The 22,462-nt window shown below is 48.3% G+C and overlaps 1 protein-coding gene across 1 annotated transcript; it reads left to right on the top strand.

Moving 5' to 3' along the window:
* Positions 1–583: 583 nt before the first annotated feature.
* DUSP3 (dual specificity phosphatase 3) lies at positions 584–18,193 on the top strand. Its single transcript, XM_066628110.1, has 3 exons — positions 584–754; positions 12,205–12,431; positions 16,935–18,193. Exons 1-3 carry the CDS (start codon positions 633–635, stop codon positions 17,141–17,143), a joined length of 558 nt encoding a protein of 185 aa, XP_066484207.1. The 5' UTR covers positions 584–632; the 3' UTR covers positions 17,144–18,193.
* The last annotated feature ends 4,269 nt before the right edge of the window (positions 18,194–22,462 follow it).

Raw genomic sequence — 22,462 nt, 5'->3', positions numbered from 1 at the left:
ATGTATCGATAGATAGATAGACAGATAGATAGATAGATAATCTTTTTTGCTTTCATTTTTCTTGGCTGCCCTCCATTTTGGGGTGCCTGGTCCTCTTTTGCAGTTATGACAACTGGTCACCCTGAGCCTGTGTCCCATTTCTTTCCGGGGCCCCACGCCTGATCTCTGAGCCCCTCGGAGCCACAGGGTGAAGCTTCTCTGAGCCACGCAGTGCCCCGCCGGACTTGGGACTGCCGGGTTGGCTCCAGTCCCGGCACCTGTAGTTGGAAACAGTTAACCCTGGCATTCACAAAAGGCGATGCGGCCCGTGGGAAACGGGGTCCTCCTCGATGGATGAGGACTCAGTCCGGATTAAGTGGGCCCAGATCAGAGACTGTGATGTGGTGTGAACGCGGCCTGAGCGTCCAGCGCCGGAGGGAGGCTGGCTGGCTGGCTGGGGGTCTTTGCAGACTCCCGAGCTCTCCACTCCTGGCTGCGCGCCCAGGGCGCACGGTTGCCTCCCATCTCCTCCTGGCCTGGCTGCCTGGGAGTTGCCGGCCTCGCACCAGCTGATCGCAGCCCCTCCTATCAGGCAGGGCCCGGGGAAAGGAGCGGGGAGGCAGCCCTGCCCAGATCGGCGGGGCTGGCGAGCCATGTCCGAGTTCCAGATCTCGGTGGAGGAGCTCAACGACTTGCTGGCCAACGGCAGCGGCTGCTATAGCCTCCCCAGCGCGCACAGCAACGAGGTGGCTCCCCGCATCCACGTGGGCAACGCGTGAGTCCTGCGTGTGTCCCCACGGGTGGGAGTGGAGAGTCACCCCCCCTTCCCCTCTTTAGGCTGGCTTAAGGCCTGGGAGGAAGCAGGAGATGGGCTGGGTGGGGGGCAGAGGGATGATCCTCTTTGCTAGGGTGGGGGTGGACTGGAAATGGGGGGGGAACGCTGCTGGAGTGGGGGTGGGCGAGGGTTGACCCCCTTTCCCTGCCCCCTCTTCGATCCGGATCAGCAGAGGATCTAAAACAGCTGTGCCCAAACCCCGGCCCTGGGGCCACTTGCGGCCCTCGAGGCCTCTCAATGCAGCCCTCAGAGAGCCCCCAGTCCCCAATGAGCCTCTGGCCCTCTGGAGATTTGTTGGAGCCTGCACTGCCCAGACGCAACTGCTCTCAGTGTGAGGGCAACTGTTTGACATCTTGCCTGAGCTGTGGAATGAGGGCTCCCTCCACTGCTTGCTGTTTCATGTCTGTAACACAGTAGCGGCAGTGAAGGAATGGCCAGCCTTGCTTTTATAGGCCTTGAGATATTGCAAGACCTTCATTCATTCATAGAAGTTCATCTTTAATATATTCATTTATATAAATTTATTCAAATTTGAAATGTAAGTTAATAATTTTTTCCCTGGCCCCCGACACAGTATCAGAGAGATGATGTGGCCCACCTGCCAAAAACTTTGGACACCCCTGATCTACAAGACCCCCTGGAGGGCAGAGATCTTGCCAACCCTTTTCCCCTGGCATTTGCTTGAGATATGTCGATGATGATGATGATGATGATAATTCCAATTTATAACTAACCCCCCAGAGCAAGGAACATTTCTCTCTCATCTTTTCAACCTGGGCTGTTCCCATTTTACAGTTAGACTAACTGAGGCCAAGAGACAGTGGCTTTGCCCACAGGCCATGCTCATTACTGAGTTGGGGACTGGCATCCAGACCTATAGAGAGGGTGTTTAGACTGGTTTAGGGGGCACCTGCAAAATGAGGTCTGGGGGCACAAAGCTGGCTGGGTTGCCATGCTTTCTTCCCCTAGAAACTCTCTTTAGAACCTCCAGATCATTTCATGGAGACTGCAAATCATGTCATGGGGCGAGGAATGAATTTTGCAAGGTGCCTTTCTATTTCACATGTTCCGGCACTGAGTTAGGGGTCTGAGTCTTAACTGCCTTAAGCTGCCTTCTACAAGTTGGACCTTGCTGGGTTGCCTTGCTCAGTACTGTCTACACTGGGGTTTCATGCAGGTGTCTTTCCCAGCCCTACCTGGAGGTGCTAGGCAGGATTTGAACCTGCCACCTTCTGTATGCAAACTGGGTCTTCTGCCTTTGAACTTCAGCCTGTCCTGCCCAGCATGCCACACTGTATAAGTGGGGTAGTTGGGGGGGGGGGGTTCCATGGATTGAGAGTAGGGTCAAGCCCTCTAATCTTTGTCAGGCAAAATTAGATATACAGTTCAGTGCTTGTGTTTCCCTATAGGAAAGAGCACCCTCTTCAGACAGAATGTGTATGTATGTTAAACAAAAAATGCAAAAAAATTTTTTTAACAGGCCTTAGACTGGTTAGTTGATCCATGGATTTTGACATCTTGATCCTAAGCAGACTTTTAAGGAAGTGAATCCTGTTAATTGCCCTAGGATTGACTTCCATTCAATTGCACTTCTCCAGGCTTAAAGAAACCTTACAAGTGGTTCTTTTGTTACAAAGTGGTTCTACTTGTTACAAATAACAAGTATTTTCTTCCTCAGTTGTGTACATGTACTATGTGAAGATCCCTTCTAACTAGGGTGGGTCTTTTAATTCACCTCTCCCACTGGGATAATCTTCCAGAATAGGCAGTGTGGTGTAGTGGTGAGAGTGGCAGGCTAGGAATAAGGAGACCCAGGTTCAGTAGCCCACCTAGTAGTCTAATCCTGACTATAATAGTCAGTAGTCTAACCCTGACTATAAGTCCTGTAGGAGTTTTGAAGTGGATGAGCTTTCTCTTCTGATCCTGTTAGGGCATGCCTGAAGGAAGGGTAAAACTTTGGGTATACACCTGGCAACCGGGCATAAAGCAGCAATCATATGCCCACGTTTTTTGGGAGTAAGTCCCATTAGACTCAATGGGACTTGCTTCTGAATAGACATGCATAGGATTGTGCTGTACGTTATGTAGATGTCATTTTGTTTTTTGGCATCCTACACAACTTACAGCACAATTCTATGCATTTCTACTCAGAAGTAAGTCCCATTAAGCTGTGTGGGGTAAATTGTGTAGGATTGCAGTCCTAGCCATTTTTCCAGGGCAGGTGCAGCTATACCAGTGGGGCATGCACTGCATCCTGCGGTGGGGGGACAGTCACATAGGCCTTCTCAAGGTATGGGAACATTTGTTCCCTTTTCTCTGGGCTGCATTGTGATTGCACCAGAGCTGGAAAGTTGGATAGGATTGGGCCCTTAGTGAACCCGGGCCAGTTCCTTGCCTCCACCCAACTGAAAGTCTTGCTAGAAAGATGAATAAATTCATGTATGGTGTGAACTAATATAAAAAGTAATCTTGCGCTCAACAGGTTTAACGACACAGTTCCTTGCACCATTCTAAACCATCACAATATCTATCCCTCATCAGTGCGGTCAAACAATTATTCCCATTTTTCATATGGAAACTGCAATGTACCAAAGTGACTTATCTCTGTTAATCTGACAAGTTCTTGGCAGACGAGGGACTTGAACCCAGGTCTTTTAGTAAAGGAATGGACCTCAGTGGCACACAGATAAACAAGTTGGAATTGAATAAAATATTGGCGAATCTCACTAGAGCATTGCACAATGTCCTCTTCTTTCCTATTCACCTCTTTGAAAAAAAAGGAAGAAGGTGTGTATATACATATTTTTAAACATCACTGAAAATTGTATTTGAAGAAGACATTGATTGGTACAAATGCTGACAAGGTCATTGATACAGGATTGCCAGCTAAGCAGGGCATCAATGAACTCTATGCATTTTAATGCGCACAAAATAAAAGTTCAGGCATCCTTGAACAGGACGGAGAACTGCAGCATCTGCAAAAAAAGCAGCAAAGGAGGGTAGGAAATCAAGGGAGGATGGGGTCAGGGGGCATTCAGTATTCAAATCATTGGTTATGTATACAGCCCCATCAGTGTGCATGGCATGTAACAAGGAATTAGAGGACAGGTCTCTGCCCTGAGGGACTTGCAGATTAAATATTGACACAAGGGAGACAATGGAGGAAAGGAAGGGGACTGCAGGCCAAGGTAAAGGGGGAGAGTATACCTTACAAGCATTTCCATTCAACTTGTTTGAACATATATTGGTTAAATATTGTGAACCCTTGATGTAATGGGGAGAAGGACTGCCCATTAATTCTGAAAGCCCATTCAGTCCAAATGCATTGATGACGATGCACATGTGCCCAAGCGCAACATACATATGACTAGTTTTTAATGAAGCGGACAGAATCCATTATTTTCAAAGTCTGTGAAACTGAGGGTTCATTGTATTTTAAAAGGGATTTAATATGATCTGGGAGACATATGATGGTTTTGCTTATGTACATGTTTCCAAGATAAAACCTCCTTGCCAGTCTACCGTACATCACAGCATCCCTCTTTAGACTCTTTGTTCCGCAATGCATGCGCGGCTGTTGACCGGTGAATCAGGGCTCTGATTCTTGTCTCTTGCAGGAACTGTACAATTTCCCCACACGCTATGCTTCTTTCCTCCCTGCCCCAACCCTGCCCAGTGCATCCATTGCTGTTGTGAGTGCTGTGTGGGCTGAGACTATGAGTGCGTTGAAGGCTTGTGATGGTGACTGTTCCTCCCCCTGCAACCCATTTCATGAACTATTTAAAAGTTTGAGAACTCCTACCTGGAGCCACTTAAGCAGCTGTTTGTGGGCCAGTTTGTGGGGCTGTTTGTGGGCCATCTCCTGCTACTGCACATGGCCTGCTACTTTGTCAATCTTTGCCTTTAACTTGGGAACAATTCCATTCCTTAAAAGCTGTGCGCTCCACCTATCAGCTGTTGAAGCAGAACACCCCTCTTTTTTAAAAATGGGGGCGAGTGGGTGGTTTTGTAACTATTGAGCCGTAGTACCTTTGCAGCCTCACTTCCGTCATGTGGTCATCATGGCACTGATGCTGAAGCTGCATTTAATGTGTTGCAGCAGTTAAGGGGCAGTGTACTCTTCACATATTCATGTCTCGGCATCAAACAGTCTTCTAGTGGTTTTCAAGGACAGAGCTTCACACCACAGCAGGAATTTGAATCTCCATCCCCCATATTTTCAACCTTTTTCATCCCATGGCTCACTGACAAGGTACTGAAATTGACAAGGAACACCATGCCTCTGGTGGGGGGGGGGGGCTCACACCTTCCAATGGCCCTACTGCTAAATGATCCTCTCCCAAAATCCCATGGCACACCTGCAGACCATTCGTTGGTTGAAAATGGCTGCTCTAGCTATTGCCATAAGGGCAAGAATTGCACCGGATCCAAGCCAAAAGTTGGTTGAGCCCCAGCATCCTGTTCCCCACAATGGCTAAACAGATGCTTCTGGGGCAGCTGCAAGCAGCGCATGGCCTCCTTCAGTGTTTGTCAGCAACTAGTATTCAGAGGTATAGTGCCTCTAAGCCTGGAGGTTCAATTCACCAAATCCTTTTCAGGCAGTTCAGATGATGTTGGGTCACTCTTCTCCTCTGATAGTAGATGTGCAGGTGGAAAAGGTGCTGCATCTTTTGCATGTCACATGTTTTTAGGTCCAAAGGACATTTCCCTTGTGGGAGAAATGGAGCCATGGAAGAAGGGGAAAGGAGTCTCTAGAACGGTTGCCGTGACAACCTGTTGTCATGTTGATGATGATGACAAGGGGCTGACCCATTTACTGAAGACTGTGGAAGTTTTTAATGGGGTGTAGAAAATTGCAGGGGGCAAGGATGACATGAGACTTCAGCAAGCAAAAGCAAATGACCCAGCCTTATAATTTAGCTCCCCTTATCCTTATCATGATCTCCGAGACGATCCATGCCTCTGGTTCAGGCATCAAAGGGAATGAAGTCCTCAGAGAGAGTTTTAGCATCAGCTACTCAGAAAGCAAACCAAAACCCCTACTCTTCTCTCATTCCACTTTATTTTTTAAAAATTATACTTCTATCCCCACAAAGGAACCCAAGGTGGTTTCCAACAATTATTTGAAACAATAATAAAAAGTGATCATCTGTGAATAAAATTTAAAAAACCAAATAAAATGATAAAAATAAAACAGAGGACAATAAAAACCAATTAACTCTTTCTCTCGATACCGAGCTAAACAAACGCATCGGTAAAGCAGTTACCACGCTTTCCAGACTCACAAAGAGAGTCTGGTCCAACAAGAAGCTGACAGAACTTACCAAGATCCAGGTCTACAGAGCTTGCATCCTGAGTACACTTCTGTACTGCAGCGAGTCATGGACTCTTCGCTCACAACAGGAGAGGAAACTGAACGCTTTCCACATGCGCTGCCTCCGACGCATTCTCGGCATCACCTGGCAGGACAAATTTCCTAACAACACAGTCCTGGAACGTGCTGGAATCCCTAGCATGTATGCACTGCTGAAACAGAGACGCCTGCGTTGGCTCGGTCATGTCGTGAGAGTGGATGATGGGCGGATCCCAAAGGATCTCCTCTATGGAGAACTCGTGCAAGGAAAGCGCCCTACAGGTAGACCACAGCTGCGATACAAGGACATCTGCAAGAGGGATCTGAAGGCCTTAGGAGTGGACCTCAACAAGTGGGAAACCCTGGCCTCTGAGCGGCCCGCTTGGAGGCAGGCTGTGCAGCATGGCCTTTCTCAGTTTGAAGAGACACTTGGCCAACAGTCTGAGGCTAAGAGGCAAAGAAGGAAGGCCCATAGCCAGGGAGACAGACCAGGGACAGACTGCACTTGCTCCCATTGTGGAAGGGATTGTCACTCCCGGATTGGCCTTTTCAGCCACACTAGACGATGTTCCAAAACCACCTTTCAGAGCGCGATACCATAGTCTCTCGAGACTGAAGGTTGCCAACAACGTTAGAGAGAGAATATACTTCTTCAGCTTGCTCTGGAACATGCACAGGGTGGGAGCTGACTGTACTTCATGTGACACAGAGTTCCACTGACTAACATCCTTCAGATTAAGCTACCTTGCAGGGTTGTTGTGAGGATAAAAGAGATATTGCAGAGGAGAGAAGAACCTTGAGTGCCACTCTGATCTGCTCGGAGGAAGAGCAGGATTTTTAAAAAAGGGTTGGAGTGCCAAAATGCAAGGTCCTTTAGGGAATTTTCACACTTGTCATCTTGTGCTCTGGGGAAAAGACTGAGCTGTTTACACCTTGGCTTATTTCTGAGTGTTCTGTTTTAGTTGTCTTTGCTGCCCGTGTTGTCTGCTTTTTCTCTTCTTCCTAAGCTAGTGTTATTTAGCAGAAGAATGAATGCCTGTTCCTCTGAAACAACAAACTTGTTAATTTTTGCCCTGTGGTGGGCCTTCTGTCTCTCTAACCAAACCATACCAAGCACTCGCTGAGATTTCTCATAGTGGTGACAGTTGCCCTCCTTCTAGTGTAATATTCTGCAGAAGGCAGAACTGATCCAGGGGACGGAGTAAGGTTACAGGGCTTGAAGGGGTGAGCTCCATATTTAGAGCAGGCAAGATTCCACAGCTCTCCTTGGGGAGAATGGCAGAGGAGGCCTGTCTCTCGTTCAGAGTGGCATTGCTGTCCTTGGGTTTCACTGTGAATTCGTGTTTTACTTTCATGTGTGCCTCTGCTGGAGGTGTTTAGCTATCTTTGAATGCCAGATGCAAGGGAGTACAGCAGTGCTTTCCAAGTTCACTGGCTCCACAATGCCCTCAGCACTGCAGAAGCTGTGTGCGGCTCCCAGAAGTGACTGGGAATGACATCATCGCCAGTTACTTCCAGGTTCTGAGACATCATGTGCCGCTTCATACAGCAGGAAGGGTGTGAGGGTGGGTGGAACGACCCTTCTCAGTGTGTGGTTTTCACATGCTGGAGATCTTCCTGCCACACCTCCAGCCACTGCTTGGTGTGGCATGGTGTGGTCTCCCTGCCACCTCAGCAAGTGCCTCGCAACAGCCCAGGACATCCCCATTGAACAGAAAATGGGAGAGTTACTTCTGAGTGAACATGCTCAGGATTGCACTGTTGGAGTGCTGTCGGATTGATTGACTGTAGTGCCGATTCTTGCCCTGCCTGGAAGGTCCCTACACCAAGGAGATCCACGTGTTGAGCAGATGGAAAATGGAAAGCAGCTCCACATCTGAGAGGCTGCAACCACCAACTCGCCCAATAGAGTATGTCCCACTGAATGTATTCAGTCTTTTGAGTGAAAATACCATAGGATTGGGTTGAAATCAGGCGGTTTATTATTTTGTAGCTGAACATATAAAGATGGCTTGTATTGAATTGGACTGTTGTCTGGCAGTGGCTCAGTAGATTTTCAGTAGGTGTCTTTCCCAACCCTATCTGGAGATGGCAGGGCTTGTACTTGGGGCTTCCTGAGTGCAAAGCAGGTGCCCCTTCACTGATCTACAACAGGGTTGGCCCATCTATGAGGCCAACTGAAACAGTCGCCTGAGGCAGCTTATTGGTGCTCTGTCTCTGCCTGCCTGCTTGCCTCCACTGCACCTCCTTCTCCTTCCATTCCCTGGATTGGAAATGGAAGTGGATGATTGAGAGAAAGTGTGGACAGGAAGTCTTGGACTGGCCTTAACATTCCCTAATTTTGAAAATGTTGTAACCTGCCTCTCTCATCACTGATGCAAGAATGTGTCCAACAATAGGAACATGCAGTTACAAAATATGGAATAAACCCTATTGGGTTATTTGTTGGGTTTTCAGTAAACCCAATTGAAATAATTAAGCATCAGAACAAAAGGCAATGTAGCAATGTAGCTTGGAGATAATTAGGCAGTACAAAAAAGAACAAAGCCTGCCTACCAGCTGAAAATGAGAGCCAGGGTGGTGTAATGGTTTGGGAGGTGGACTCAGACCTGGAAAACCCAGGTTCAAATCTCCCCTCAGCCATGAAGCTTCCTGGGTGACCTTGGGCCAGTCACTTTCTCTTAGCCTCACCTACCTCACAGGGTTGTTGTGAGGAAAAAAGGAGGGGAGCAGCCATGTGCACCGCCCTGAGCTCTTTGGAGGAAGGGCGATATAATAATAATAATAATAAATAATAATAATAATAATAATGACCCGCAGCAGTTAACTTCCCTTGCAGCATTATCTAACCTCCCCCCATCCCCATACCAATGAAACAAAGCTGTGCCTCTCCCTGGCTTCTGATCGAATACAAGTAAGACCCTTATAGACCTTATAGTGGAAGGCATTCCACTGTGTCAGCGCCACCACCAAGGAGGCCCTACTTGTGATAGATTTCCTGCTGTATCTCAGACAGCAAGGGCACCCACAGCAGGACTGCCATGATAATGGAAGCTGCAGGATAACACAGATAGGAGGAGGTGATTCTTAAGACGCTCATGTCCAAACTGGTTAGGGCAGTGGTCCCCAAACTTACATGGGTCATGATGCCCCCTTAGCCTCCTCAGCTGGGCAGTGCCATCATTTGTTCTAATGGAATCTTACGAGATCCAAGATGGTGGTGCCCAAATCTCCTGAGATTTAGTGAGATCCAAGATGACAGGACCCGCATCTCATGAGATTTGGGAACCCCTGCCTTAGGGCTTTTGCGGTTAAAAATAATGGCTTGGAGCAAGTTTGGAAACAAACAGGTAAGCAGTGTAGGTCCCTATAGGGATGACATTGCACAGGAATGGAATGTGCAGTTCCTGGGTTGCCTGTGTACTGGAAAGTACTTGCCTGCTAAACTGTCCTGAACGTCACCTTCTTCTGTTTTTATTTTTCTCCTTGACTCACAAGTGGCTCCTGACTGAAAAGCTGCCTCATCACTTTGAGAGCCCAGGAGCTCCTGTCAATACAGCAATTTCAGGTGCAAGAAGACATGACACCTGATATTGTACAGGATCGTTACAGCTCTGGGGTTTTTTCTTCTTCTACGCCAACGGGGACCACGTTCCAAGATGCCTTTTCTCCTTGGCACCAGCACTGTGTTCCCCAGCATTGCTGCAGAACGTTATGGGAAAGGCACTTGATAAGTTGAGGAGCACATCCAGAATATAGAATTTTGGAGTGTGAAAGGATCAGTAGGCTGTCTGGTCTAACCTTGGGACTTGGCAGTTCTGCTACCCCTCTCTTTTGTTCCTGGAGTGGTCTGGGCACTTTTCATTATCACCTGGAGGGGACAGTTCATTCAAAATGCCTCTCTACCTGCATGTGGTGGGTTGGATAAATTGCCCTCCCTCATGCGTTGAAGGAAACTGGCCTGAATTCACCCTGATGCGAGGGGAAGGGGTGAGCTGTAAGTACACACATGGTTTATTGTGTTGGCCTGGTCTAGGCAAAGAAGTCTCATCTAAACCAGCCCCCATGCAAGTAGATTGGGCTGAGAGATAAGTACTGGCCCAAGGTTATGTAGCAAAGGTCATCATGGAGATCTGAACCCTGGATCTAGCCTGACCTCAATCCCTACACCATACTAACACGGGTTGAGTGCAAGCCCTTGATTGTACAGAAGAAAAACCTGATTGTCTGACCCAGCTAAGTGATGATTCTCTTTCAGGTGTCAAAAGGTTGTAGGTGTAAAGGTTTCATCAAGGTTTCCTAGGATCGCCTTCAACCCCCTAACATTTATTTATTTGGAAGATTTATATACCACCTTCCCCCAGGGTAAGAGCCTGGGATTCAAGGTAGTTTACAAGAAGGTTAAAAACTTAATAAAAACATAATAAAAATCATACTTGCATACATGAAACAGTGCTTAACAATATAAAACAATACCTAAAAACAATACTTAAAAAATCAGTGTGGCCAAAAACAGCAGATTGAGAGCCTGATCCTGTGGTCCGCGCCGCACTGCACCTCTGTGGCGCGGGGCTTACCGCCGGAGCTAACTCAGCTCCGGCGGGCGCTGAGCCAGCGCACGGCGGGTGCCCGGGTTCCATGGCTCAGCAGTTTCTGTGACCGCTGGGCTGCGGAACAGGAGATGGGGGTGTGGTCGGGGGCGTGGGGAGGTGTTCCGGGGAGGGGGGAGGCATGTCGGGGGTGGGGGAGAGGCGAATCCACAGGATCCAAGGTGCTTGGGCAGGGCTGCTCACTCTACATGCGCGCCTTCACTTTAGCAGCGACCAAACAGTCACCGCTAAAATGAGTAGCCCTATTGCAGGGCTGCTTCCCTTACTCGGGGGAAGGGGACGAAAGTCCCCTTCTCCTGACGAGCCTCCTGCAGTAGCATGGGAGGCGCTGGATCCGGCGGGAGCCGTCTGTGGAGCCGCAGGGTCCCGCAGCTCCGGGCAACTCAGGATTGGGCTGTCAAATATCAAATAAACGGCAGGTAACAGGTCAGATAAAAAGTTCAACAGGTTCCCCTCCCTCCCCAAATCCTCAACTGTCAGAAACTCTTCCCCACCTTACCCATCGCCAAAAGCTATTTGAAATAAAAATGTTTTCAAGCTCCATTATTGGGAAGTGTCCAGGGAGGTGCTGTTCGTAATTTCATCTGGGAGGGAATTCCACATTTGTGGAGCCACCACTAAGAAGGCGCTTCCTCTCACTGCTGCTCCCTTGCCCCCAGTCAAGGAGGGTGCACAAAGAAGTGCCCCATCTGAGGATCTAAGAGGAAGAGCCGGTCTATGTGGGGAAAGACGGTCCTTCAGATATCTTGGCCCCAAACTATTAAGAGCTTTGAAGCATGTTGAGTTGGGCCTGGAAACAAACTGGCAGCCAATGTAGCTGCTGGAGCAACAGTCCCAACAGAATCAAACCATCAAACTCCCATGACCACTCAGGCAGCTGCATTCTGCAGAGTGTCTTCAAGGGCAGTCTGATGTAGAGCATGGAGTCTAAGGGCGCAATCCTAACCCGTTATGTCAGTGCTTTCCAGCACTGGCATAGCTGTACCAGTGGGACATGTGCTGCATCCTGCAGTTTAGTGTCACTCATGGAGGCCTCCTCAAAGTAAGGGAATGTTTGTTTTATACCTCAGAGCTGCACTGCCCTTATGTCAGCGCTGGAAAGCACTGGATTGCGCCTTAACTGTGATGTCACCAGGGAATGGACCACTGTGGCCAGGCCAGAATGGCACAGTTATGGTCACAGCTGGCACATCAAGCAAAACTGGATGACAGCCTCCCTGGCAGCAGCCACCACTTGCTAGTTCGAGAGCAGCTGCTCATCTAAGGGGATACCCAAATGGTGATCCTGCTCCTACAGAGGGAGTGCTACCCTATTCAGAACAGGCTGATGAACCAGCACAAGCATTCCAAAGCAAGAGGCCCCATGCCTTATCTGGATTTAGTTTCCATGGAACGTGTCCCTTATTGACCTGTGTTTCTTTCTGTAGGTTCATCGCCAAAAATGTTATGCGTCTGCAACGCCTGGGTATCACCCACGTCCTGAATGCAGCCGAGGGCAGGTCTTTCATGCATGTGAACACAAACGCAGAGTTTTATGAAGGCACTGGCATCACCTACCATGGAATCAAGGCCAACGACACCCAGGAGTTCAACCTCAGCCGCTACTTTGAGGAGGCTGCGGATTTCATTGACAAGGCACTAGCCCAGAAAGATGGTAAGACATCTGGGCCGGGGGGCCCCTGCTCTTCTCTGCTGTATGAATTCATCATAGCTTCTCTTGTGTAAGAGCTGCTCTCTTTCTTTGGTCCTGGCAGCTGGGATGGGACAAACTTCTTCAGCTCCTGGCCTCAGTGTTTGCTCCTTGTGCACTTCTGACACAACTGCTGCACTTAAGGCCAGTTATGATCCTGGCCTCAGGGACCAGGACTGCAATATGTTGCCCCCCCCCAGCCAAAAAATGTCATTTCCAGTTTTGGGAGAAAACCAGAAGTGACATTTTTCAGCCTTCTGAGGACCAGAGAGGGCACATGTGGCCTCCCTTCCCCTCAGAAGGCCTAAAAAGGTCACTTCTGGTTTTCAGCTGAAAACTGGAAGTGGCCTTTTTAGGTCTTTCTGAAGCCTCTGAAGGCCTACTGGGGAATGGGGAGGCTGCACGTAGCCTCCACCACACTCCCAAGGCCTTCTAAGGCCCTTTAACGGGGTCTTTTTTGTTTTTCTTTAATGGGCGGCAGGGGAAAGGGGGTTGTGGCGGCACCTCCTGCTGGGTGGTGTCCCAGAGCATTTGCCCTTGGACCCCTCCCCCGTACACTAGTGGCAAAAATTGAGTACACTCAAAATCACACTTGAAAATCCCTCCCCCCCAAGTATACTACAGATAGAGTACCCCTTATCTGGGCACCCAAAATCTGGACTATTCTGAAATCCAGATATTTTTGTCCAAGACTGGTTTTCTATAGTATGAACACTGGAAGGTCTTGTACTCATTCCCATGTACAGTGCAGGTACAGGTTGTAAGTGCTCTTTGCTCTGTGGTGTGTACCTGTACAGACATTGTTGAAAATATCAAAAAGGCCAGCAGGCACCCATATGGGTAACAGTGAAAAGAGCAAGCCTTTCTCATTGTTTTTATGCAATTATTCTGAAATCCAGAAAATCCAAAATCCAGACTTCCTGTTCCAAGCAGTCCAGATAAGGGACGCTCAACCTGTATCTCTTTGAAAGTTAAAATCACACTACAAGGAGTATGCAGGAACTGACACTGACAAACAGCAGATTCATTTCTCTGGTATCACACTGAGACCTCCTGAGGGTCTGGGCTGGGTGACCTCTTTGAATCCCATTTCTGTGATCCTTCATGAAGCCTCTCTGTGATTTACATCTTACTGTGTAAAGGATGGAGCATTAGAGGATCCAAGAAGTGGGGGAGGGAATCAAAGGTGGTGTGGGAGGATTAACTGGGGAAAATGTAAATGATACCCCTTTAAGCTTGCAGAAGATCACTTTCATCTTGCCAGTGACTTTTCCTTTGCCAGTTCATTTTCTGCCAGGATAAGAAAGAGAGGGAAAATACTGTGAAAAGTCGGCTTTGGGCTTCCGCCTGTGAAATGACTGCTGCTGATTCTTAAGTTAGATTTGGGGTGGAATGTTCAGAGTGCTAGAGATATGTTATCTTAGACAGCCTTACAATAACCCTGCAAGGTGGGCTGGCATTTTTATCCTGATATTGTGAAGGTGGGGGGAGGGGGGTTCGGCTGGGGTAGAGCATGTGTTTTACTAATGTGCACTTCTGTTTTAAAGCAGGGGTGTCCAAATTTTTTAGCAGGAGGGCCACATCATCTCTCTGACACTGTGTTGGGAGCCAGAGAAAAAAAGAATTAATTTACATTTTAAATTTGAATAAATTTACATAAATGAATATATTAGAGGTGGAACTTATATGAATTCATGAAGGTCTTGCAGTACTTCAGGGCCTATAAAAGGCCTTGCACAAAGCAAGACCAGCCTTTCCTTCACTGCCACTGCTGCATCACAGACATGAAACAGCAAGCAGTGGAGGGAGCCCTTGTCCTGCAGTTCATGCAAGAGGTCAAACAGTTACCCTCACACTGAGAGCAGTTGTGTTGGGCCAGCACAGGCTCCAGCAAGTCTCCGGTAGGGCTAGAAGCTTATGGAGACTGGGGGCTCCCCATGGGCCGGATTGGGAGTCCTCGAGGGCAGCAAGTGGCCCCTGGGCCAGGGTTTGGTTACCCCTGTTTTAAAGAAAAATGTTATATAGCAGTTGGTACAGCACCACCACTATTCCATGGAACATATTCACATGGGTGGGGGCTTTAACCCTATCCTTGCCACAACCCTCATCCACTATGGTGTGTGTCCCCCCACTTTGCAGCTGCTGTTTGCCAAGGAAAAAAGCTTCCATTGGTGCCAGTACACATTTCCCCCTGCGGTTGGCACTTAGAAACTCCAGGGGGGATGGCAGTCTGAAATGTGGGTGGGTGGGAGTGCATTTAATATTAAACCTCCATCCCCCTCTCCACAGTCCAGTTCTGTGAGGATTCCATCTGGCTGCCATGCAAAATGCGATAAGACCACATTGGGGGAGTGTAGGGTGCGTAAGCACTGTCCCACCATGGTTATAATCCAATTCGTGTGTCACCCCCCCCCCGGTGTGGTGCTTACAAGAGGGTAAAAGTTTTGCTTGGCTTTCAGCTGTTCTCCTCTTGTATGTAGCTACCCCCCCATCTCTCACCATGACTTTGTGGCATTTCACACCACCTCCTTGTGCTATTCCCCCCTTCCCCAAAAGAAACAAGGGCAAAACACATGTATAAAAAGTAACTTGGTCCTCATTGAACCTTTAACTCTGGACGAGCAAGATGGAAGGATCTGGAACCCCACGGGGGAGAAGCAATATCCAATCTGGCTGATGCAAACCAAGGCAGGTGTCCAAATTTTGTGGCAGAATAATTTTGCAGCCTGTTAAAAAAGGTGGGCTTTTTCCTGTAGTCACCAAGAGAGGAGTTGAGTGCCTTTCCTTTCTTCTGCGCTCTCTCTCTCTCTCACGCTCTCTCTTTTTGCGTTATCAGAGGATCTCTTCCAGGAAGCAAAAGCTCTGGTTCTGTTACTTCTGAGTATTAACGTTGCCAAGGTTTTCTACAGAGGCAGAATTTGTTTACTGGAGGACTGTGTGTGCACGTGTAGATGAAGTGGAAGTGAGAGAGTTCTTCCTTAGGAGCATATTTTAGAGACTGTAGCCAATACGTAGCCTGAAGGCAGCCTGAGATGTGTCAGTGGAACAGAAACAGAGCAGTAGACTTCAGAGGCGCTTATCTCATTTCAAAGGACTGAGGAGATTCCTTGTAGTCCCTCCAGTTTCTCAGAATGGCAGGCAAATGGTTGAATGCTCAAAAAAGGCCATAAGGCACTTCACTGGAAGAAAGGTGAAAGGGAAACCTCTCCCTCTCCCTTGCATGTGTGCTTTTAACTTATTCGTGTGTGTGTGTGTGTGTGTGTGTGTGTGTGTGTGTGTGTGTGTGTGTGTGTGTGTGTGTGTGCACGTGGAGAATGATAATTGGTGAATGAGAATGAGAATTGGTGAGTGAGAATGGCTGGGTGATCGTGGTGACAAAACTGCACCCTGCGCATGCTCAGAGGCATTCTTCCCCACTTGTTACTGCATGCATTGTTTCCCACCTTGCCTTTTCTGTGACGATGTGTGAGTTGCATCTCTCAAAGTGAGCTCTTGCCCATGGAATTATTATTATTTTATTAATTTATACCCCACCTTTTTGCCCAACGGGCACACAAGGCGGCTTACAAACACCTTAAAAATACATTAAAAAACAATTTACAATAATTAAAAAAATCTAAAAACAAACAAACCCTGTGGATTTTCATATAACAAGCAAGGATGCCAGCCAGCCTGTCAACAATTAAAAGCTTTTTGAAATAAAAAGGTCTTCAGTCCACACCGAAACGTTAACAACGAGGGAGCAGTTCTCAGTTCTAAGGGGAGGGTATTCCACAGTTTGGGGGCCACCACCAAGAAGGCCCTCTTACTGGCTGCCGCCCCTCTCACATCTCTTAGTGGCGGCACAGTCAAAAGGGCCCCCCCAGATGATCTAAGAGCACGGGCAGGATTGTAGGGAAGGAGGCGGTCCCTCAAATACCCTGGACCCGTAAAGGGCTTTAAAAGTCAGAACTAGCACCTTGAATTGGGCCCGGAACAGAACCGGCAACCAGTGTAGCCGCCGGAGCAACGGCTCGACAGAGTCAAACCGACGTGCCCCAGCAACCACACGAGCAGCCGTGTTCTGTACTAGTTGTAATTTCCAGACCATCTTCAAAGGCAGCCCCACGTAGAGCGCATTGCATGGAACCATATGACACAGTAATTGGTTAGAGTTGGAGCTAGGCTAGACATTGTTTTGCCATGTAACTGTGTGGTATTTTCCCTATGAGTTTTTGAAAAGCCTTGTGCAGGTCAGTTTGGAGAGGAGAAACAGTGGGCAGGGGAAGTTATTTGCTCATTCTCTTTTGCTGCTTCTCTGCTCAAAATCCCTTTCCTTCCCCAAATTGCTTTTGTTTCCTAAAAGTGCACTGACACTGGGACACGCGCACACATAGTTAAACAGCAAATGTGCTACTCAGAAGTTACCTGGTGCCGTTGTGCAGATGCAAAGCCCCTTAGCCACCTGTTCTGTTTTTGTCCAATCAGGCCGGGTGTTTGTCCACTGCCGCGAAGGCTACAGCCGATCGCCGACCCTGGTCATCGCTTACCTCATGCTCCGGCAGAACATGGATGTCAAGACCGCAGTGAGCGCTGTCCGGCAGAAGCGGGAGATTGGCCCGAACGATGGCTTCCTGAGGCAGTTGTGCCAGCTCAACGAGAGATTGGTCAAGGAAGGCAAGCTGAAGAAACCATAGCGGCCTCATCCGGTCTCTCAGCGTGGCCCACTGGAACACCGTCGTTTGCTTTCGGTTGCCAACTGCCAAGTCATATAAGAGAGGCAGGAGCTCCTTTCTTGTTTCCACCACCCTGCGGGTGGGCCATTCATACAACAAAAGAAAAGTAGGCACAGGAAAGTCATTGCAATATTGACATGCCCTCAGTGGAGAACTGCAGCCCTCTCCATTCAGGCTTCAGCTTGTCTCCTGTGTTGCCTTTTTTGGAGCCTGCCCAATATAGTGTGTGTGTGTGTGTGTGTGTGTGTGTGTGTGTGTTTAGTTTGGAGGCACTTTGTGCACTTTTGCACCAGCTGTGACACCTCTTTGCATTTCACATTGCCAGATCCCTGCCAGCATAGTCAATCAGCCCTCTCCCCTTCTCATTTGCCATACCCTGGGTTGCCCTGTGCACCAGCCGTTTTTCTTCCTCTGTGGTTGAACCAGAGGCTTTATAGTTTACATGTTAAGAGCTGAGGGCTCTCCTGTCTGGCTACCTGTATGTGCTAACAGTTGTAGCTTGAGAGAGTCATGTTCTAGTCTGTCTGATCCGTGCACATCATCTGCTTGGGCTCTTAACTGGGCTCTTTGTCGTTGCTAGAGGTGCTGGTGAAAACACACCGGGGTTGCAGACCTCCAGACATGCAGCTGATTGGCTGTTGGTTTCTGGCTCCTCCTCCATGGCAGATCAGGTGTGGATTTGACTTCCAGTTGCCTGGCTCTGGGACGTTTTCTGAGTAGGTAGTCCTACCCTGCTGAATTTGGCCCAGGGGTGTCAAGTAGGGGGCTGAATAGCATTAATGTCACCTGCTGAGGGCCAGAAGTGATATCATTAAGCAGGAAGTGATGTCATCACGCAGTTGATGACCAGAAATAAGCACTTTGTTCAAACTTAGGAACTCATTATCCGCAAATGACGGAAGAGAAAATATGCAAGTCTTGATCATATTTTCAGGATATGGTCCAATGCGGGCTGCCCTTTCAGCAGCACAACTTCAGCGATGCATCACTTCATAACTCAGGAGCTGGGAGGAGCTGATGGTGGTGCTAAAACAGTCTAATTATCATGGGGGTTGAATAAAGAGCCAGATCTAGCCTGCAAGTCTTATGTTTGACATCCCTGGTTTGGCCTGTCTGGCACACTCCTTCTCCGTCCATTCCCTCTCCGTCATTGTCGTTCATTAACTTTCTATCTAGCTATTCCTCCAAGAAGACTAGGACAGCCTACAAAGTTGCCCCCCACCCACTTCATGTCCCAGCAACCCTGTGAGGTAGACTAGGCTGAGAGAGTGTGATTGGTTCAAGATGACAGTGAGAATTGCAGGGCTGCCTGGGGAGTTTGGACCTGGCTTGATCTTGTCTGATCTTGGAAGCTAAGCAGGGTCAGGCCTGGTTAGTACTTGGATGGGAGACCGCCTGGGAATACCGGGTGCTGTAGGCTTATACCATAGTCTTTCGAGACTGAAGGTTGCCAACCATTTATTCTGGCCTTAGTCTAACACACTAACCACATCCCTGCCCTTGGCTCTCAGCTGCTTAGTGTGTGTCATGCACATTCATTCTGGTGACACTGTTTCTATGGCTGTCTCTTTCGCTCAAGGAAATAAGGCTGCCACAGGAGAGTATGTCATAAGTAGCAAGGTGGCTGGTGTGGGACGAACAGGGCTATGAGACTGGGAGAGTGGGGTGGAGGGCTACAGTGTGGGCAATGCTAGGCCCTCCCCACATGCATTCTTAAAAATATATCCTTCTCATACACATGCTTGAAATCTGGTGCCTGGAAATATCACACAATGGAAACTTATATTCTGTAAATACACAGAAGCACTCTAACTTGTAACCATGTAATCTTTTTGTATAGCTCCCATGTTTCATATGAATCTGTGGATAGAGAGTATATGGTACACTTAAAAAATATATAGTATATATATATATATATGTACACAAGCAATGAAGAAGCCATGGGAGAATATGCTCTTAATGCAAGGAACCTTTTGTATACACTGTTTATATAGCTGTGCTCATGTTTTTCGTGTCAGAAGTACATGTGTGTGTGTGTGTGTGCGTTTTTTAAAAATGGTTAATTTTCAACCAGTACGCTGAGGTCTGACATCCTCTGGCCATAATCATTGCAGGTATTGTCAGGTGCATTGCGCACGTGTGGCTGCTGCTGTCTTGGAGACCATGGGATAAATGGGCCCCAGGATGTTGGATCTGGCCACACATGGTTTGGTATAATTGTCAATGGTGCTTAGCTGTACTCGGGATAACAGCTTTTCGCTTATGGTGGAGACCTGGTAAAGGGAATGAACCATTTACTTCCCTTTCCCCAGACTCTGCCAATCTCTCTTCTCCCCCCCCCCCTCTTTTTTTTTTTTTTTTTAAAAAAAAAGCCCTGAATGAAAACAAATTCGGCAAAATCAGCTCAAAGATACAGATCTGGTAAATTGATCTGATTTATTCTACAAACACAATTTAACCACAATCTAGAAGAAAAAATGTTACACAAATAGGAAGCTGACAGTAACTAAATTTATATTTCATCTGATCGATCTGATTTAAGTGGAGCTTTAAGTGGGTAGTCCCTCTGAGTTCAGACAGAGTACATTTCCCTTTTCACACCTTCTGTGGCCTCTGTGGATAATATAGTCCGAGAGCACAGCTTCCAGGTATCCTCAAGGCCTGAAACACCCTCTTTTTCGAACTTAAGCACTGCCAACCACTTCCCTCCTTTCACTGCCTTCTTTCTTGCCACCTTTTCCCCCCCTGAAGGGTCAAGGCTGCCCCTTCCCACTCAAGGGACTAAGCCTTAACTTCTTAGTAGAGCACATGCCTTTCCTGCAGAAGGTCTTGGGTTCAAATCTTGGCACCTCCAGTTAAACAGGATCTTGTTTACCCGAGAATACAGAAAAGCTTCTGTCGATGAGGTTGGGCTTGATGAACCAGCAATTCAGCTCTGTGCCAGGCAACTTTGTGTATTCATAAGTTGTAAAACCTGCCGGTAAACCTTTTTCAGTTGAGAAACAAAGATTACACTCCTGTATACATTTACCTAGGAGGAAGCCCCGCTGACCAGAGTGTGACTTTTTTTCTGCGTAAACCTGCATAGGATCAGGCTGCGCGGTTGCAATCCATGTACATGCACAAGTAAGTTCCACTGAAATTGCCAGGGTTTGCCTGGAAAGTCAACATGCACTTCTAAGCCAAGTTCGAGAGTGCTGTGCGTGAGATTCTGGCAACAGCCATTACCACTGGTTGTATGCTCTTTGCTTGCCTTGGAGCCCCAAATGTCTGTACGATGGGTCTTGTTGGATAATGGAGATCATTGCCTATACTTAAATGGGTAAATAAATGCACACTTCAGTCTAGAGGTGCTGCGCTTGAGAGATGTGTAACTTGCAGGTTAAAGGCCAAGGGACACTACCCATGTTTAACCATGAAAGCAAAAAGCCCAGCAACCAACCAGAATGAGCTTAGTTTAATTCTCTTTTAAGTTTGAGTTGGTGCCTGTCATTTGGGGGGGAGGCAAGGATGGCCCACGGACTGTTCCATAAAGTCTCTCTTTGTGTGGCGTGTTGCCTGGCCTGTGATGCATCCTCTTTGTGGACTTTTGGGAGGAACCTTTTTTTTTTGGAGTTTGGGCGGAGGGACGATTGTATTGGGCAGATTTCTAGAAGAAAAGCCCATCGCAGGTTAGAAGCCGTGACGGCTGTGTGCAGCCTCCTGGTTTTAGAAATGGGCTACTTCAAGATGCCAGATGCTAGGGACTGGCAACAGGGCACAGGACTCTTGCTGTCTTTCGTGCTCCCTGAGGCATCTGGTGGGCCGCTATGAGATACAGGAAGCTGAACTAGATGGGCCTTTGGCCTGATCCAGCAGGGCCCTTCTCATGTTCTTTTGTATCCCTGGGAGAACTCACAGCAGGCACTGGGTGACGTACTTTTATGTGGGGCTACTCCTCTTGAGCATCTGGGCACTTCAGCCGAGCCAGAACACAACAGCCTCCTTCCCTGGGCAGAGGATGTGGGATGTTGGAATGCATGATTACACAGATGTTCCACTGCCTGTCTTCACTGGCTCTTGATTGTCTCCCTGGCACAAGTCCAGCCATGCTGGGGTTCGGGCCAAGAAATCCCTAAGGGCCTTGCATGCCTTATACCCCGAAGCAACCTTACTAGGAACTTGCATTCCACTCAGTGCTTGTAACTTGGGTTGGGAGTGGGGTACACTCCCAAAAGACTGCCCTGTGTCTCATCACACTGATGCATTTGATCAGCTGAGGCCACCCAGCTAAAACTGACATGGAGCTGCGGGATTTCCTTTTCTGCCTCTGGAGGCGATTTGACAGGTCTGTCTATGAGGCCGACTGAGGTGATTGCCTCAGGCCGCAGAGTGGCCTGTGCGTCCCTTCGCTTCCTGGCAGAAGCTTTTTCTCCCTGGAAAAGGAAGTGTGGAGGAAAGTAGAGTAAGACACTTTAGCCCCCCCTCCCCCCAGTCATCTGCTCTTCACACTTTCTCTCCTGCTCAGTTCCATTTTTCCTTTTCACAGCCAGGGAGCAGGCCAAGGAGAGAGAAGTGATGGTGGTGGCAGAGGTGGTTGGTGCGTGGGTGGATAATGGGCATCATTTGGTGCACTGCCTCAGGCCCTGGGAGGTCTTGGGCCAGCCCTGTAGCCTGAGTGCATTTTGGAGCATCCCATTCTGCTGGAGACCACGATTAAATGGAGGGGAAGCTCATGGAGCTGCTGTCACTCAACAGCATGAATCTCAAACTGTTTCTTTCTACCTGTTGGTTGGTTGGCAACCTTCAGTCTCGAAAGACTATGGTATAAGCCTACAGCACCTGGTATTCCCAGGCGGTCTCCCATCCAAGTACTAACCAGGCCTGACCCTGCTTGGCTTCCAAGATCAGACGAGATTGGTCATGTGCAGGGTAACAGTACCTGTTCCAAAGAAAGGTATTTGCTCTCAGTTGCTGATGCTGGAGGCTAGTCTCAACTGTCCACTAGGTGGCAGAATTTCTCAACTGTACAGGGATCTACAGCACATTGGAACACATGCCAGACGCACTGACCGGACATTCCCTGTGACAATTACTTAGAACACTTTGTCCCACTTTTCGCAGAGAAAGTATGCGGGCTATGAGCAAAAGCAGGTGGCTTGCACAAACCTGCCAGTGTAGCCAGGGTTGAATAAGCAGGTAACCTTAACGAACAGTGGAGTGAACTGTCTCACACGCCATGATTCAAAGTGCTTTCAGTGTGGCCTTGAAACAGAAATGCATCATATTTTTTTTCCTGGT

Source organism: Tiliqua scincoides, chromosome 5 (genome assembly GCF_035046505.1).
Source record: "Tiliqua scincoides isolate rTilSci1 chromosome 5, rTilSci1.hap2, whole genome shotgun sequence".
Taxonomy (NCBI): Eukaryota; Metazoa; Chordata; class Lepidosauria; order Squamata; family Scincidae; genus Tiliqua; species Tiliqua scincoides.
This window is presented reverse-complemented; position numbering and strand designations above follow the sequence as displayed.

Bases quoted from the DNA above. Each gene is read 5' to 3' on its own strand.
- DUSP3 (XM_066628110.1), top strand. From the start codon at position 633: ATGTCCGAGTTCCAGATCTCGGTGGAGGAGCTCAACGACTTGCTGGCC. The intron at 755-12,204 runs GTGAGTCCTGCG...TTCTTTCTGTAG, and splicing joins CGCATCCACGTGGGCAACGC to GTTCATCGCCAAAAATGTTA. The intron at 12,432-16,934 runs GTAAGACATCTG...TTGTCCAATCAG, and splicing joins GGCACTAGCCCAGAAAGATG to GCCGGGTGTTTGTCCACTGC.